The 18,329-nt window shown below is 53.7% G+C and overlaps 1 protein-coding gene across 3 annotated transcripts in view; it reads left to right on the plus strand.

Annotated features, from left to right (window-relative positions):
• The window catches only part of GAS7 (growth arrest specific 7), a 203,568-nt gene that overhangs the window by 163,116 nt on the left and 22,123 nt on the right, over nt 1-18,329 (plus strand). For all 3 annotated transcript variants that reach the window (XM_060081685.1, XM_060081687.1, XM_060081686.1), the window contains exons 5-8: nt 2,333-2,386; nt 8,478-8,567; nt 12,711-12,826; nt 15,410-15,484. In XM_060081685.1, the coding sequence (XP_059937668.1) occupies nt 2,333-2,386; nt 8,478-8,567; nt 12,711-12,826; nt 15,410-15,484 (335 nt within the window). The remainder of the gene's footprint in view (nt 1-2,332; nt 2,387-8,477; nt 8,568-12,710; nt 12,827-15,409; nt 15,485-18,329) is intronic.

Raw genomic sequence — 18,329 nt, forward strand, 5'->3', positions numbered from 1 at the left:
GAGAGATAGCGGGAGACAGAGAAAAGGGTCATTCAGGTTTGGGGATCAGTTTCCTCTGTTTACTTGCCTTGTGACCCTGGACACCTTAGTGTCTGCAAGCCTCGACTTCCTCATCTGTAAAATGAAGACGATGCCAGTAACTTGGTGGGGTTGTGAGGACTCAGTGAGACTATGGGTGTTAAATGCGTGCCTCATGGCTACCTCACAAGGTAGCACTCTGGGTAGAAGCTCTCCCAGTGTATCCTTCCCCTGGGAGTTCCCCTCCCCCTCCTCCCTCTCGTCCTCCCCATCAGCAGCAGCATTGGTACAGAGACTGGAAGGCGATTGCCAAGGCTCCCGGAGCACTGGTTGCACTTCCTAGGGGGTGTAATGGGAGCACTGTGGTGGGTCCTGGTGGTGATGATGTGTGTCTGTGGTAGGGAGGCCCCTGCAAACTGCAGAATCCATCCCAGGGACTTCCCTGGCGGTCCAGTGGTTAAGACTCTGCACTTCCAATGCAGGGGGTGTGGGTTCGATCCCTGGTTGGGAGCTAAGATCCTACATGCTATGCGGCCAAAAAAAAAAAAAAAAAAGAATCCATCCCAAAGGTTCCCCTTGCCCATCGCGGTGTGTATTTGCATGGACGAACCTGTAGGAGGAGCCCAGCACCTGTCTGTTCTCCTTGGAGACTGGTACCTGGGCCCCTGCCGTGCAGCCTCGGTCTGCCTTCCTCCCAGAAAGCCCAATCTTGGCAAGTGCCCTGGGCAGAATTGATAGTTTGGGAGGGTCCAGGGTGGGCAAGCTGCATGCGTTGATGCATTTAACACGTCTAAGGAAGCTATAGTTGGTCACAAGCGTGACGTTGCCCCAGAACCTGTTGGGTCTGCTAACAGAGGTGCTGTAGTTAGGGGGGCCTCAATGAAACGACAGAACAGACATCCTCCATGGAGGCCCCCAGACTCTTCCTTAAAGACCCTGGACCCCGGAGACCTGCTGGATCAGCAGTTCTGGGAGGTGGGCAGGGGGACCCGATGGAGGGGAGCTAATTCTGATGCACTCCAGAGCCTGAGGACCGTAGGTGACAGATGGTGAAACTGAGGCTCAAGTTAACTTGGCAGGATGTCAAGGCTCGCGAGTTCATCTTCTTGTCTGTGAAACGATGACATCTAAAGGTCCCTTTTAGCTGGACAGTCCAAGGATGTCAGTTTTCATTAGCTGACTTTACTTACCTGCCAAAGTAGGTCCCGATGGGAACGAGGGACTGAGGGGGCGTCTGGGCGGGGGAGGCAGGGAATGAGGGGACCATGGGCAGGAACTCCATCAAGCTTCTTATTTTGCCCGATGAGCAGTTGGGTGCCTGGGGATGGGGGGCTGCTGGTTCCCTGAGGCTTGCTGGAGAAGCCTCTTCATGCTTCTTCTGGGCCTTTCTCTGTAAAGTCCTAGCAGCCACTTCCTTCCCTCCCACTAGAGACAGAATAAGGCCACGAGTCCCAGGACACACATGCGATGCCACTGCAGTGCCTTAGGGGCGAGCCTGCTTCCCAGCTCGACATGTGTCTCAGGACAGGAGTGGGCATCCCACGTCCTGCTCAGGGACCCTATGGAGTCCCTGACGTCACTGCCGATGGGACAACAAAGACCCAGAATTGACCCTCCCCTTTAGGGTCATAGGCTCTTAGGACCCATATGGTGTTTTCAGCTGGCAATCCTTATTTTCCATTCCAGGACCATCCTAGGTCTGGGGCAAGCTGCTGCGGTCCTGTGGGCTTGGTGGTCCTTGGGACGATGGTTTTCTTGCTGGCAAAGGGAAGACATAAAAAGGCAATCTAAAGTCCGAATGGAAGCCGAAACAGAGCCTCCCTGCTCTCGGGGTTGGGAAGGTGACACGTCACGGAGGTGGCCGAGCACCCCAGGCCACACTGCACGTATCTGGGGTGTGATATGTCGGACCCGGGGGATTTGGAATAAGATGTCATGTTCTGAATCCTCAGTGTGAGGAGGTGGTGGCCTTAACTCTCTGCTCCCCGGGTGGATTCTGCAGGTTAAGGCAGCAAGCAGCGTGCAGAACCACTTACCAGCAGAGGGCAGCTGAGGGGTTAGCTCCCCCAACCGCCGACGGGGGCGAAGAGGAGGCAGACCTGCTCTGGAGCAGTTTTCTCAGAGCCTGTGCTGGAGGCACCTGCCTGCTCTCTCCCAGACTATGGTGACTTGGGGGTTAACGGCAGCCGGAGCATCCCCAAACTTCCCCGGCCCGAGGCTTTTCACCAATCCCTCCACCTTCAGGGAACCCGAATGAAAGAGGATGTCCAATATGGAGAACAGCTTTGACGATATTTCTCGTGTTTCTCCCCAGAACCTGGGATCCTCGTCACCAGGCAAAAAGCAGAGCAAGGAAAACACCATGACGGTAAGCGGCTCCTGCGGAGCGCGCACATGTTGGGTGGCAAGCTGGGGCTGTCTCTGGTCCGTGGCTCCGCTTTTGCCATGGCAATGCGGACCGCTGAATGGAAGCGTTGCCCAGCCTGGTACCTGGGAAGTTCCAAAGCTTGGATTTTGCCGAGGGCTCCCCCCTTGCCTCCCCCTACCCCCGGCCCTTCTTCTGTTGATTTCTTATTTCACTTTTTCTCTTGGGGCAAACAAGTAGAAGGATTGTGGTTGGAATGGTGCAGAAGCCATTTTTGCAGGGCAGGCAGGGGAAGGTACACGTGCAGGAGTGGGTTGGAGGGGGTGGGCTGTGCTCTGCGCAAGTGACATGACGTGTAAATTACAGCCACGGCAGGGTGGCTTTTGTGCAGGGCAACTTCTGGAAGACATCAAAGTTAAAAGGAAGAGAAAGCGCCCTAAGAATAGAGTTCCTGGGAGTTCCTGATGGGGAAGCAGGCAGCCTCTGCCCAGAGCGGCCAGACAGCCTCCCAGGGCTCTTCCAAAAGCCCGCCGAGTCCCCACGCCACCCTGCCTCCGGCTCCACATCAGCCCTGTGCTCAGGGAAGGCGGGCGCTGGACGTCTCTCCCCCTCCAAGTGGAGAAACAACTTGTCCATCTGCTCAGCTAAGAACCTGGAGCTGGGAGACGTGTGGTCCTAGGTGTGCAGTTTTGACCCAAGTGCAGCAGCTCTGGGGCCGGAGAAAGGCTCCCTCAGGCTCTGTCACACAGTCCTCGTCATGCTGCCCACCCCTACGGAGGTGGAAGCAAGACGGGGTCCCCTGCCCCGGCTCATGCAGGCTGCAGATCCTGCTTTGAAGGATTTGGGGAGGAAAAAGCGGTAGGCAAACAATGGCAACAGTCGTAATTGCTGCCCCTGTGTGTACATTTATTAGGCACCAGTAGGGTTCTGAGCACCCATTTCATTCTCCGCTCACTGAGAGAGGGCAGATGGTTGGACCAGGGTAGTGTGGGGACTGGGGACTCGGGCTCTGAAGCCAAGGGGGTCAGCACAGCACCCACCAGCTGGGCAGCGACCCGGCCTCTCTGGGTCTCAGCGTCCACATCTGTACAATGGGGAGACGATGGGCATGTGCACCCTAGGGGTGGTGTGGAAAGCACGTGGAACAGCCTGGCACACAGTAGGTGCTCAATTCACACTAGTCTCCTCATCACCGTGTTTATAGATGAGGAAACTGAGGCACAGAGCAGGACCTGGCACAGAGCAGGACCTCGCCCGAGGTCACACAGCTGGGAAGCATCAGGACTTGAGACCTGCGCTGTTACCCACCAGCAATGCCCCAGGTGCAAGTTGCCTCCCGAGGGTGGGACCAGGCGGCTCAACCCTGGGCCAGCAGCAGCTTCCTTGTTACCGGAGCTGATGCGGGGAGGGCGTGGACAGGCCCCCGGGGCAGACGTCCTGAGAACACAGTCCTCAGGTTCACAAAAAGCCCCAGAGTACTGGGGCAAAGCAGGAGCTCCCAAAGTTCCCTGAAAGATGGAGAAAGAGGGAGAAGAAACTGCAAGAGAGGGAATACATTAGCATTGTAGAAGGAACGTGAATAAGAGAAAGAAAAATTGAAAAGCAGAGTGTCATGCCTCCCATGGGTGATGGACCCCAGCTCACGGGGTGTGGCCTGGGTCACTGCTCTGGTCTGCCTTTCAGCCAGAGCCTGGGGCTTTGTCAGCGTGGGCGTGGCCCTGGGTCTCCTGGCAACACACCTCCTCCATCCCTGCCTCTCTGCCTTCCCTCCTCCTTCACGCTGCCCTACAGCAGTGCTTCTCATCTGAAGCCTTGGGGATACTTGTTTAAAATGCAGATTCCTTTGTTGGTCACTCTGGGGCAAGGCTGGAAAGTTTGCGTTATAACCAACACCCCCGCACCCCAGAGGTTTTAAATAAGCACTCAAGCCTTGGGGACTTTTTGCTGGGAAAACTGAGAAGGGGCACAGAGTGAGTGAGGACCAGAGCCCCGGACTTGAACCTGGGTCTGCTGACTGCCAGCCCATGCGGCCCTACTCTCCAGGCTGGAGATGGGCATCCTCGCCGGCCGGCCGACCAGTGGGGCTGAAGAGCTCTGTACCATGGTTCTTTCCTTTCCCCGGAGCAGTCACTCTCCCACTGCGGCCCCTTCCTCTGAGTCCTGATCCTGCAGAGCTCGTGGCTTCCCTGGAAGGAGATGCTGGGGGGAACGATGTGGGGAGGCTGGGGCCCAAGCTTCCCTCGCCCCGGTGTGCGGGGATAGGGTGAGCATCCTCTTACCTGGTCTCACCCAAGCAGCAGAGATTTGCAGGCGGCATCTGAGTCTGGCTCACAGTGTGGCCGAGAAGCAAGGACCGAGCTTGATTCCGACGCTCCGGCTCCCCGACCTGGGCCTGGAACAAGTTTTGAAGAGGCCGACACGTGGGCTGCTTGACAGCAGTGGGGCCCCGGGCAAGGCTGGCAGTGAGTGGGTTGCTTGCTTGATTGGAAGTGACGGGCGCTAATGGCAATTCACAGCCTCGGCACCAATATGATGCGACAGAATCTGGAGGATTCCAGAAAAGATGACAGCAAAGCCACCTAGCCACACTCCTGTCCTAGAAAGAAGAGTCTGGGGACTCCTCTAGTCTTCAGTCTGAGCTCCCCGGCATGGCCCGTCTGGGGGCCCCAGGTGGGAGCTCGGGGACTGGATGTGAGTGCTTGGGGGCATTTCTGTTCTGCTTCCACAGGTCCCAACTCTGGCTTTTGCCTCTGTCACCCCCTCCCAGAGTAGCCTCTCCCACCAGGAGGAAATTCAGGGCCCGCTTGGTTGTGAAACCACTTTCTCTTCTATGTTGCAGGGCGGCTGTCAGAGAGGAGGGCACATAGCTGCGGCCTCTGCCTCCAGGGAGGCCTCCGTGCTGCGCTGGGGCCGGGGCTTGCGCCGGGCCTCCCCACGCCAGCCCCCTTGGGTGGGTCACACTTGTGTTCAGCGGCTCTTGTGCCATGGCCAGATGCCTGAGTGGTGGCTGTAGCCCCCCCCCCCCGCCAAGAGAGTTTCTGAGGGCAGCTCTTGTGGTTCTGGCTGCCCCCATGCAGGCCGACCCTGGCAGAACCTCTGCTGCTCAGGGGGCCCCCTGGCCGTCAGGGGCAGAGCGGGTGTTACTCCATTTACTGAGGGCTGGAGAGAGCAGAGTTGGTGCCAGAACGAAGACGCTGTTGGTTGAGGATGGTCATCTTGGGAGCGAGAGTGGGAGGGGCTCCTGGAACTTCCCCCAAACAGTACATAGTGGGGGCATTCCCCCGTCTCCTGCTTCCTGTCCAGCACCCCTTCCTACCTGAGCCCCTGCCTTGGGTGGGGACATGGCATGGCTACGCCTAAGTGTGTTAGAAGGTAGCATGACATAGATTGAGTGTGACGTAGATTGCCTGGCTTCTGACCCTGGCTCCGCCATTATACACAAAGAATTGCAATTACATATTTACTTGTTTGCCTTCTTCATTAGGCTGTAAAACCGTCGAGGGCAGAGACTACACCTTCTATCTCTAGCCTCCATTCATTGTACCAAGAAACATTTACAGCTCCCATCCCATGGCTGTGCTGGGCCAGGTACTAGGGACACAGCGGGGAGGAGGTGGGCTTCCTCCCCTCCTGGGACAGACTGTCTGGCAAAGGAAGAGAGATGCTGAGTAAGCAGTCACGAGAAATACAAATGCACCTGTGCAAAGTGCTGGGAAGATCTAGCCTACTGCGTGGCACCAAGTAGCCGTTCAACAAACGTTTGCGTGGACCGAGCATGTGTTCCATGGCACAGCATCGTGGGTGAGGGCTCGAGCCGTCAGCCCAGACTAGATGCAGATATTTCTGTGATCCTCAGTTAATCAAATGAGGCCAGTGTGACCCAGCTTGTGGGGTTGCCGGAAGGATGAAGTGAGGATGCACGCAAAGCTTTTGCAGAAATTCTCCCAGGATGCCTCCCACGATGGGGCCGGTGAGGTGTAGTTCTCGAGATGCCCACCAGGGGGTGCAGGGCTCTGCCAGGATTCAGGGAAATTCCTATGGGATTGCTGGGGCTGCGAAATCCCAAAACCAGAGTTGACAGGGATGGAGACGGGCACCCTGGGGCCACTGGCCAGTCCATCCAAGGGCTGGTGTCCTCAGAGACTGACATAAGCCCCAAGAGGGATGAAGCCTTGTCCTCCCCCAACCTCTGTCCCCCCAGCCCCGCCAGCTTTCACCTTCAGTGGTTGTTATAGGGCCACTTGTGGTACGCCCCTCCCCTGTCTCCTAGACCCCAGACAAGGCACTCTAGAAGACCTTTGTATCCACTTCTGAGTACCTGCTTCCACGATGCTTAATGCCCAGTGTAATGTCATAGTTAATTTATCATTAAATTTGCTTGGAGTTTTCATGGATTACATTATTAAACCAAGTAAAAATAGGCTGTGGTCATCATTGTTTGTTGAGGCAAGAACAGCTGGAACATGAAATAAGGAGTATGTGAAACTGTGGAATCCAGCCCTGGTTTCCAGAAGGAGGCTCATCTCTGGACAAACTTGGGGGTGTCAGCCCAAAAAGAGGGTTTGGGAAGACCATTTCCTGAGCTGGGCATTGAGAGGCTGGCCACCCCCAAGCAGACTCCTGCAGGCCAGCGATACCTCGGGTGACTGGGGGGTGGGGCATTGGGAGAAAACATCTCATCCCAGGGGTTCCGTGGGCCTCTACCTTGACCTTGGTGGAATTCCATGCTCCCTGTCTCCAGGGCTCCCAGGGTCATTCCTGGCCCTGATCCTTCCTTCCTTTATTTTTATTTATTTTTATTTTTTTTATTAGTTTCTGCTTTATAACAAAGTGAATCAGTCATACATATACATCTGTTCCCACATACCTTCCCTCCTGCATCTCCCTCCCTCCCACCCTCCCCATCCCACCCCTCCAGGCGGTCACAAAGCACCGAGCTGATCTCCCTGTGCTATGCGGCTGCTTCCCACTAGCTATCTACCTTACGTTTGGTAGTGTATATATGTCCATGCCTCTCTTTCGCTTTGTCACAGCTTACCCTTCCCCCTCCCCATATCCTCAAGTCCATTCTCAAGTAGGTCTGTGTCTTTATTCCTGTTTTACCCCTAGGTTCTTCATGTTTATTTATTTTTTTAAAGATTTTTTTTTTTTGACTGCGTTGAGTCTTCGTTGCTGAGCGCAGGCTTTCTTTAGTTGTGTCGAGCGGGGGCTACTCTTCATTGCAGTGCACGGGCTTCTCATTGCGGTGGCTTCTCTTGTTGCGGAGCATGGGCTCTAGGCACGCGGGCTTCAGTGGTTGTGGCTCGTGGGCTCAGTAGTTGTAGCTCGTGGGCTCTAGAGCGCAGGCTCAGTAGTTGTGGCACACAGGCTCAGTTGCTCCGCGGCATGTGGGATCTTCCCAGGCCAGGGCTCAAACTCGTGTCCCCTGCATTGGCAGGTGGATTCTTAACCACTGCACCACCAGGGGAGTCCCCTCCTTTTTTTTTTTTAATTAAAAAAAATTTTTTTACACTAAGATAGCAAACAGTAAATACTATTCTACCTTTTTTCCCCCCGCCACCCACCTACTTAACACTGTATCCTGCCACACCTTCCTTATCAGTACAGAAGAACATTCTTGTCATGTCTTTCACCATGGATACGATGCCCATACATGTCTGTCTCATACTTTTTAACCATTCTTCTGCTGATAGACAGTGGAGTTGGGTTCCAGCCTTTTGCTACTACAAACCGAGCCGTGGTGAAAACCGTGTATGTATGTCACTGCACCCGTGTGTAGGTATCTGTAGGATAGAATCTCACAAGTGCAGCCTCTGGGTGGAAGGCTGTGGACATTTACAGTGTTGCTAGCTTCTGTTGCACTGCTCTCTAGACAGTTTGGACTGATTTCAGCCCCTCTGGGGTGGGGGTGAGTGCCGGTTGCCCCTCATTTGAAAGGCCGACTGCCAGAGCATCCCAGGACCCCAGTGCATGTTCTCTATCAAGCTAGCCCTGTAGGGGGACCTCTTCAGTGCCATGTCCTAGGACCGAAGCTTCTCCAGCTTCTCCCAACCCTCCAGCCAAGCCGTGTTCTTTCCTGTTCTGTGTCCTCCAGATAAACTGCGTGACATTTCCGCACCCAGACACGATGCCGGAGCAGCAGTTGCTCAAACCAACCGAATGGAGCTACTGTGACTATTTCTGGGTAAGTGGTGCCTTGGCATCCCCTGCACTGCAGCCCCGGGGACCAGGAGTGGACACCCGGGAGGGGGGCGATGGCTTGAGCTCAAAGCAGAGCGACCTCTCTGGGTGAAACCTAACGGGCTGGCAGTCGATTGAGCACTGGAGGCTGGAAACTTAAGTCCCACTTGGAGTCTAGATCATTCCATAAAGCTCAGAAAGTCCACAGGGCAATATGGAAACTCCAGGCAGAATGCAGGTAAGCTGGAGGGTCCCCTTGCCGCTCAGTGGTAGCAGGAGACCAGAATCAACTCCAACCTGGCCTCCAGACCTGCTCTGTCACTCTTGTAGGTGACCTTGGACAGTGCTTCTCCTCCTGGACAGCCTCCCTGTTTCCATCAAGGTCACAAGGCAGTCAGACACAATCTGTAGGGGACTCCAGTTTGAATAATTCTGTGGTTCCAGAGCTTTTGCCTATTGTTCCATGGGTACGGAGTTTCCGTTTTGCAAGATGAGAAAGTTCTGGAGGGGGATGTGGTGATGTTTGCACAACAGTGCAAATGTCCTTAATGCCACTGAACTGTGCACTTAAAAATGGTTAAGATGATGGGGCTTCCCTGGTGGCGCGGTGGTTGAGGGTCCGCCTGCCGATGCAGGGGACGCGGGTTCGTGCCCCGGTCTGGGAAGATCCCACATGCTGCGGAGCGGCTGGGCCCGTGAGCCATGGCCACTGAGCCTGCGCGTCCGGAGCCTGTGCTCCGCAATGGGAGAGGCCACAACAGTGAGAGGCCCTCGTACCACAAAAAAAAAAAAAAAAAAGGTTAAGATGGTAAATTTTGTGTGTATTTCTCCAAAATTAAAGAAATATCTTTTGACAGATTCAGGGTCCTACTCAGAAACTCTGGGAGTACTCCTGGACATTTGCATTTTAAAGTTCACAATGGCTTTTAAAATGAAATCACCCCGTTCTGGAATCAGACAGTGGTGATCGTTGTACGACCTGTGTATATATTAAAAACCAGTGAATTGTACACCTAAAAAAAGTAAACTTTGGCAGAGGCCCCAAGGAACCAGAAATTTAAAAAATCAAAACTTTTTTTTTAACCACCAGTCAGAATGGATTATCTACCCTTTTATAGATTTGCTAACCAAGTACTAGACAAAAATGCTTTTGTCTTTCTACCAGATCTCTTGCCCTTCAGAAGGTAGCCAAAGATTCCTATTGCTGTGTTTCTTCCAGATCTTCTGAGATACGTGCAGAGGCAGCAAATATTGTAGAAAGGGCTCTGGCTTTGGCGGCAGACACACCTCGGGGGCGGGGGTGAGCCCAGGGGTGAGGGTGAGCCCAGGGGTGAGGGTGAGCAGGGAATCCGAGTGTACGAGACCTCGCAGGCTCCAGAAGTATGCTGGGCTTTATTCTGTTTGCAGCAGGAAGGTGGTAGAGGGTTTAAGCAGGAATTGGATGTGATCTGATTTGCCTGTGTCATGCAGGGAAGGCTGTAAACAGGCAGAAGTGCCCGTGAACCTGTGGGAGGCCAGGAAAGACGATGGCAGCTGTGGAGATGGAGGGGAAGAGCTAGGTTGGAGACACCATCCTAAAGGGGGGTGGGTGCGGGAGAGACGTCATCCATAAAGAGGGGAGCAGGAAACAGAGCACGCGGGGGAGACCAGCTCAAGCCCCGGGAATGGGCACCCTGGGAGCCGGAGGTCAGCGGGTGGCGGATGGTGGGGGATGGTAGGGAGCCAGGGGGAGTGGGTCATCCTGCTGCCTGTCAGCGTCATCTGGGTCCCATCTTGATTCAAGCCCTCCTGGGACTCTGATGCTTACTCCAGGGTTTTTATCTCTCGGACCATCAAGGCCTTTTCCCCTCATAGATATTTTTCTGCTAACACGGTTATGAAAGCCCACTTCCTTGGGCTGGTTTTCCCAGTGTGGATAAATCACTCAGCATATACATCCTCTCAGGGAGTCAGATTGGGGCTCAGTATTTCAAATAATTTTTCTTTGGCCTTTTCATCAAGATGTAGCATTCATACAATGGAGGGCACACGTCTTAAATGTACTTGGAGTAACTTTTCAATGGCCAGAGCAGCCCCCTTGTGACATGGTGTGCCCCGTGTGGTGATGATCTCCCCATCAAGAGAGGTATTACAGTGTGGCTCAGAGGGCCCTGGGTCAGGGCAGCTGAGGAAGGGATCCTGCACCAGGAGGGAGTGGGGAGGTAAGTGGCATTCTCCAGGCGTCGCCAGCCCTTTTCTTTTCCCCTCTCGTAAAACAGCTGTTCTAACGGGATGTTAGAGGTGCAATCCATTCTTATTTTAGGGCGAGTGGTGGGAGACACAGCCTAGAATTGGAAGGACCTGACCGCTTTGCCCAGTGGCTGAGATGAGAGAGAGCCCAGGTCTTTCCAGATCCTGGGACAGGGTTCTCACTGATGCTCCTCTCTGTGGTGGCAAAGGACCTATTTTTTTGCTGTTCTTTTCTTGTTTTTTAAATTAATTAATTTATTTTTGGCTGCATTGGGTCTTCGTTTTGGTGCGCGGGCTTCTCATTGCGGTGGCTCCCTTGTTGCGAAGCATGGGGTCTAGGCGTGTGGGCTTCAGTAGTTGTAGCAGGCGGGCTCAGTAGTTGTGGCTCGCGGGCTCAGTAGTTGTGGCTCACGGGCTCTAGAGCACAGGCTCAGTAGTTGTGGCGCACAGGCTTAGTTGCTCCACGGCATGTGGGATCTTCCCGGACCAGGGCTCTAACCTGTGTCCCCTGCACTGGCAGGTGGATTCTTAACCACTACACCACCAGGGAAGCCCTATTTTGACCTGTTTTTAACTCCTCCCTTTAAGTATCAAAGCATTTGACTCTGGATTCCTGGTGGGAAAGGCTGCCTTAGAAGGGGGACAGCTTTAGGAGTGGCTCCCGCCAGGGTCCAGGAAGGCTCTGAGGGTTGATCTGCAGCCATAGCTGTGGGAACAGATGCTGGATGCTTGTCTGGCAGGGAAGGCCGTGCTCGGGGTACCAGAGAGGCAGGGAGGGCCGGGGGAGAGCAGGAGAGAGAGATTCAGGCGTCTTTGAGGAGAGTCAGGCAAAACAAAACAAAAAGCATTTAATTTTGAAATTTTAATATTTGCTTGCAAAATGAATTGGGTGCTAAATTCCCATTTCATTGACTTGGCCATCTTCCCCGAGTCCTGATGTTTCTTTAAAGTAACTAATTTAAATACCATCCACTGAAGACTTGGTATTTGCTGAACACTAGGCTAAGCTGTTTCCATGTGTCATTTGTGCTGAGATGACCACGTGAGGTGGTTGCCAGTATTTCCCCAGTTTCATGGAATGAGCAGCTCAGATTTAAAGTGAGGGAACTTAGGACTTCCCTGGTGGCGCAGTGGTTGAGAATCCGCCTGCCAATGCAGGGGACATGGGTTCGTGCCCCGGTCCGGGAAGATCCCACATGCCGCGGAGCGGCTGGGCCCGTGAGCCATGGCCGCTGAGCCTGCGCGTCCGGAGCCTGTGCTCCGCAATGGGAGGGGCCACAACAGTGAGAGGCCCGCGTACCGCAAAAAAAATAATAAAAAATAAATAAATAAATAAATAAAGTGAGGGAACTTGCTTGGGATCCCCCGGCCGGGATGTCAAGCCTGGAAGCGGGCCCTTTCCCACTGTGGCTGCCCTGCAATCCAGCTTCTCCCCAGAAGTCACTATGATCTTTTATGCATGTGCGTTGGAGGATGCCACTGCCCAGCCAGTGCAAGAGAGGATGGCATGGCTCAGGGCTGGGGATACCTGCCCCTGAGGTTACACACTGTCTCCCAGCTTAGTCAAGATGCCGAGACTCCACAGAGGGTCCAGCCAGCCCCAGCAGCTGCCTGGTGCCTGTGCTCTTGGCCACATACCCTTCCTCCTCTTTTCCAGGTTGTGGGGTTGAGGGGCACGGACATGGGGTGGCGGCAGCGATCAGGGCTTAAGCCTCAGAGAGCACGTGGGGACAGGAGCGCCAGGAGAGGCGTGAGTTGAGGCAGCCGATACTCCTGCCCTTGTCCTCCCTCTGGGGCTGAGGACAGGGTTACCCGGCACATCGGGGTCCCTTCTGGGGTCTGTCTTCCCTGCACTCCATTCCTTCTGGCTCCAGATGCTGATGTCACCTAAACGCTGCCGCTTCTCTTTCCTTCCTAGGCTGATAAGAAGGACCCCCAAGGCAACGGAACCATGGCGGGGTTTGAACTGCTGCTTCAGAAACAGCTGAAGGGCAAACAAATGCAGAAGGAAATGTCAGAGTTCATCCGGGAAAGGTGAGGCCTAGGCCCTCCCAGCTCCAGGGACTGGTGACAGCACCCACCTTGGTCCCTGAGCCCGAGGGAGTGAGCAGCCAGGGTGAGCACTGCACACCAGCACTGGGCTTGGTTAGCACTAAGGGGAGCACAAGACGGGAGTCACAGGCTTATGGCCCTTGGGACAAGTCTGGCCAGCAGTTGTGTTGCTTTGGCCTGTGTGATGTTTTTAAAGATTTGAACCACCAACAGCAAAAAAAAATTGGTGGATATTACATTAAAGTCTGCATATCTGGCATCTCTGGGGAAAGAAGAAAGTCTGGCTCCGTGGCTTTGCATCCCTCATGCAACAATTGGCTGGAGCTGAAGAGCAGCCGCCCCTGTACAGGGAGTGGGTGTTTCCAGTTTGCCACAGTCCCCACCGCTCCCTAATGTCTCCCCATGCAGACTGCTTGGCCCCTTTGCTTATCTACGGATGCGCCGCCCTCATTTGAAGCGCCATTCCTTAACATAACAAAAAAGGAGACTGTTAACCTTTCAGTTCATCTTTGAGCCAAAGCCATATCCCAGGCCTGGGCATCCAGAAACCCCCACCCTCCCATTCCTGCTTTCAGGGAGCTCAGCCTACTGGGAGAGTCAGATAAGGTCATTACGGTAAGTGCAGGGATTATAGTAGTGGCTTGCCTGCCTGTAGATGAAACAATAAATTCAGCCTAATGGAAGTGGGGAGAGCTACAGAGAGAAGTTCCTTCTTCATCACTCCCCTCCTCAGTCTCTCCAAGTTCTGAGACCCTGTAAAGCACATACCCACACACCTGCACACTCATACAGGTGCACATACCCCCCCCCCGTTCCACATGTGTGCACACACATATACACACAGCTTCCCGTCTGGAGTTTCCAAGGCAGGCACACTGGAAATATTGACAGTAAATGGCAATATATTTTTTAAATGTTTCCTTTTTAATTATAGCAACAATAATCCAGTAACAATTCTATGGCATTTTAAGGCATCTGTTTTCCTTAGGAGGCCTATTTTCTGTTGGTATAATCAAATCTTTATTTTATGACCCATTAAACTGGTAGGAGATTGAGAGATTCTGTAGCTCAGGTGTGAGAAAACAACAGTAGGAAACAGGCCAAGAGGAAAATGGCTAGAAAAGCCTAGTCTGAACATGCTTAGGGTTTACGCTTTCATAAAGAGGTCGTGTTAACAAATAAATGGAACCTTCCACGTGAGACCACTGGTCTTCCCCGGGATCAGGTGGACTCCTATGACTTTTCTCAGTCCACCTGGGGTCTTGTAGAGGGGGACCTTTCAGAGCCGGGAGAGGTGGGAGCTGAGGTGCAGAGGTGAGAGCTGGGCCGGTGCTAGGGAGTGGGGTGGGGAGGCATGGCAGACATCTGGTGAACCACGTGGCCACAGCTTAGGGGAGTGATGCCGGCTCTGGAGGGGACGGGCCTTGTGCCCGGTGTGTGCGGCTGGCATTGATGAGCCTTCGGGGGTTTGAAGCTGAGAGCGTGACATGGTGAGATCTGCTTTCTCCAGAGACCTCCTGGCTGGAGGCTGGCCGTCCGTGTCCTCCTGGGGAGGGGAGGGACTAAAGGCTGAGTGGATGGAGAGGAAGTGATGGAGGCAGGCGTGAGAGTATGTGAAGATGGTGGAGCTGGTAGTGAGAGAAGGAGCGAGACTGAGCCTCTCAGCACCGAAGCAGGAAATGACCATGACTCAGAACACTGCCCTGGGACTCTGTCAGGCCACGCTTCAGCTCCTGATCAGCCTGGAAGCAAATGCTGCAGCCTTGGGAGCATCTGTGGGGTTTTATTCATTTGCCAAGTGATGGACCAGGGGCCTCTCTGAGGCCCCAGCCCTCTGGCCAGCTCTGGTCGTCACAAGCACAGCTCCTCGGGGGACCACTTAGGCAGTGACTAATACCATGACAACACATTTTACACGGTTGTGCCAGATAATACAGAACACTCCCCGGAGAGCTGCCTTGAAAGTGTGTCAAGGGCCTGCCTGCCGGAAGCGAAATCCAAGGCAACTTCCCTCTCCGGGGAAACTTCCCTCTCCGGGGAAGTGGAATCCACCGCAGAGCTGGGCACTGCTGGTTTCCATGGAAATGCTTGCACCCTGCAGGCTTGGAAGTTGGGGGCCCTGGGGTCTGGGAGAACGTAGAGAGGGGTTCTGTTCCTGCTTCAGAGGGGCCAACGCCGCCTTGCAGGCTCTCAGCCCAGAGCTCTGGGGCTGGGAGAGGGGGCAGCCGTGGTCCATCATGAGTTACATTTCTTGGTTTAAGTGTTTGCTGTGTGTCCAGCCCTGTGCTAGGAACTGTGCAAATGACCACTCTTCTCTGCACAGCCTAGGACACAGGTGCATATGCCTCACTTTGCAGATGAGGTTCAGACAATTTCGTTCATTTATTCATTCAACATGTATTGATTAAGCACCTACTGTGTGTCAGGTGGACAGACAAGAGCCATGTACTTGCAGAGCTTATGGTCTGGCGGGTTCGTTTACATGGTTAATAAGTAGCAGGGCTGCAGGTCAGACCCACAGTCTAGTGCTGGGGAGCTGACATGTTGGATTTTCTCCCTTTGCAGGATAAAGATTGAAGAAGAATATGCAAAGAACTTAGCTAAGCTCTCTCAGAACTCCTTGGCTGCTCAGGAGGAGGGGTGAGTAGGGAGGACAGTGATGGGAGTGGGGAAGGAGAGGGGACACTTGGGGGGGGTCCCTTTTCACTGATCACTGATCGTTGCCATGGTCCCATATGGATGGAAAGGTCTCCATAGACCTGGCTGAAGGTGGGTGCCCATGATTCAGGGTGGGCATTCACGATTCAAGTTGGGCATTCATGGTTCAAGGTGGACATTCATGATTCAAGGGGAACATTCATGGTTCAAAGTGGGCATTCATGGCTCCAGTGGCCAGCCATGATTCCAGGTGTGAGCATTCACACTCAAGGTTGGCACTTCCATATTATCTACTGTCGAGCGGCCAAGGGCCTCCTGCCAGATGCTGGAGTATGTCAGGACCCCCTCTGCCCTGTCACCTGGTAGCTGGGAACCAGCCTCCAGATGCCAACCCCTGCTCCCCTTTCTCTGAGAGCAGGCTGGTAGGAAACTAGGTGACAGGATTCCACACCCAGCCCCCTTGTTTAGAATTCTCTCCTGTGGGCCTGAGGCCCAGGCTCCCCTCCCCCTCCTGCTGTGACAGTCCAGACCTCCTTGGGTGGGACCCGGGCTGGGAGAGGCTCAAGCCCACCCTCCCGGCCACAGAAAGATCCCTAGTTGGGGAAAGACTGTAGTCTTCTCCGCTCCATCTGTTAACAAAGGGTTTCAACCTGTTGGTGGGAATGCAAAATGGCACAGCCACTACGGAACACAGTTAGGCAGTGCCTCAGAAAACTAAACATAGAGTTACTGTATGATCCAGCAATTCCACTCCTAGGTTTATATCCAAAAGAATTAAAAGCAGATATTCAAATACATATACACGCATGTTCGTAGCAGCACAGTTCACTATAGCCAAAAGGTGGAAACAACCCAAATGTCCATCAAAGGATGAATGCATAAACACATTGTGGTCCATCCATGTTGGATATATGGATACATGATGGAATATTATTCAGCCATAAAAAGGAAGTAATGATCCACATTACTATGGGGATGAACCTCGAAAACATTATGTTAAGTGAAAGAAGCAGGACACAGAGGTTGCATACTGTATGATCCATTTATATGAAATGGCCAGAATAGACAAACCCATAGAGACAGAATGAAGATGGGTGATGGCCAGGGGGCGGGAGAAAAGGGGACTGGAAGTAACTGTTTAATGGGTACGAGGTTTCCTTCTGGGGTATGTGTTCATCTGCTTGGGCTGCTGTAACAGAATACCGTAGACTGGGTGGCTTAAGCAACAGAAATGTAATTAATCACGGTTCTGGAGGTTGGGGAGTCCAAGGTCAAGGTGCTGGCAGGGTTGGTGTCCGGTGAGAGCTCCCTCCTTGCATTGCAGGTGGCTTTTCCTCAGTGAGGAGAGACAACGAGCTCTCCGGTGTCACTTCTTCCCCACCCGTATGACCTTATTTAACCCTCATTACTTCCTTAGAGGCCCCATTTCCAGATAACAGCCACACTGTGGGTTAGAGCTGCAACGTCTGAATTTGGGCAACACATTCAGTCCATCACAGGGTGATAAAAATGTTTTGCAACTAGAGGTGATGGTTGCACAAGATGGCAAATGTAGTAAATGCTTATCCTCTTTATAAAGTGGTTAATTTTGTGTTGTGTGAATTGCACCTCAATACTAAAACAAATACAGAGTCTCAGGAGTTGAAAGGTCCCCCGAGGTCCTCTCTCTAGTCCGACCTCTCTCCAGTGCAGACTCTGTTCGAATCCCACCTATAAGGGGAAGTGAGCCCCCGGGGATGGAAGTCATTCTGTCATGGGCTGGCTGTGGTCGTCACAGAGCTGTGATGTTGAACAAGGCCAAATCTGCCTGCATGGCTTGAATCCTTCAGGCGATGGGGCTTTGCCAACCAAATGTGGCTTTGATTAGGGCCTCTGTGTGGGCTCGCTGTCTAGCCAAGAGGCCGCCTCGGAATGGTTTTCATTGACCCAGCAGGCCACTGGGTGGTCCTTCACGGCCAGTGTCTCTTCCAGGGACATAAATGAAGTTACCTCTGGCTTCCTCCTACTCCCTGCACCGGGCCTGAGACCAGGGCAGGAAGGGAGCTTCTCGGGGAGTCTCCCCTCCGGCCTGGGCAGGGGGCTTTCCTAAAGTACCCCCATGCCCCGCAACGCAGAGCTGCTCTGGAAGAGGCTTCCACCTCCTCGGCCTGAGCTGCTGCCAGGGACACTCCGTCCAGCCAACACGCACAGCATATGCTCCCAGCTGCACGAGCCAGGAGTCGGCCCTCGCCATCATGCCGTACACACGTGCACCCACAAACACGGGGCACCTCGCCACACGCTCACGTTCCGGCATCAGCGCAGCTCACGTGCAACACGGCCAGGAACACATAACCCCCCATCTCCCCTGCGTGCACGCACCACCCCCAGACACACGCTCCTTCTGGAGGCGCATGGGCCCGCCCCTGCTCACGACCTGCAGCTACACTGTTTTGCATTCACACACAGCTTTGCATGGCAGCCCGTCCACCTGAAACTTTCGAAGCGCGATGCCGGAGCCTAGAAATGTGGGGCAGCCTGGGGAGACGCGGATGGGGAGACTTGAGTTGTGCTGTGTCCAAATTAGATTCCACAGGGTGTGTGCACATTGGTAAATAAGCAGCAGCAGGTGATTTGTCCTGCCTTCAGTTTTGCTATCCTGTGGTGCTTGTGATAGTGACATGTGTTTTGATTTGGCAGGCTCAGACGGTCTGCTGGGACCGTGTGAGAAACGGTATCTCGGGTTTTGGGTTTTGTTTTGTTTTTTCATTAACCTCTTATCAGATGAAAAAAATCTCTCTTCAGTGAGAGAATTTCTAAATGGCCTTTTTTCTAACTTGTGACGTGG

This window comes from Mesoplodon densirostris, chromosome 18 (assembly GCF_025265405.1).
Source record: "Mesoplodon densirostris isolate mMesDen1 chromosome 18, mMesDen1 primary haplotype, whole genome shotgun sequence".
Classification (NCBI taxonomy): domain Eukaryota; kingdom Metazoa; phylum Chordata; class Mammalia; order Artiodactyla; family Ziphiidae; genus Mesoplodon; species Mesoplodon densirostris.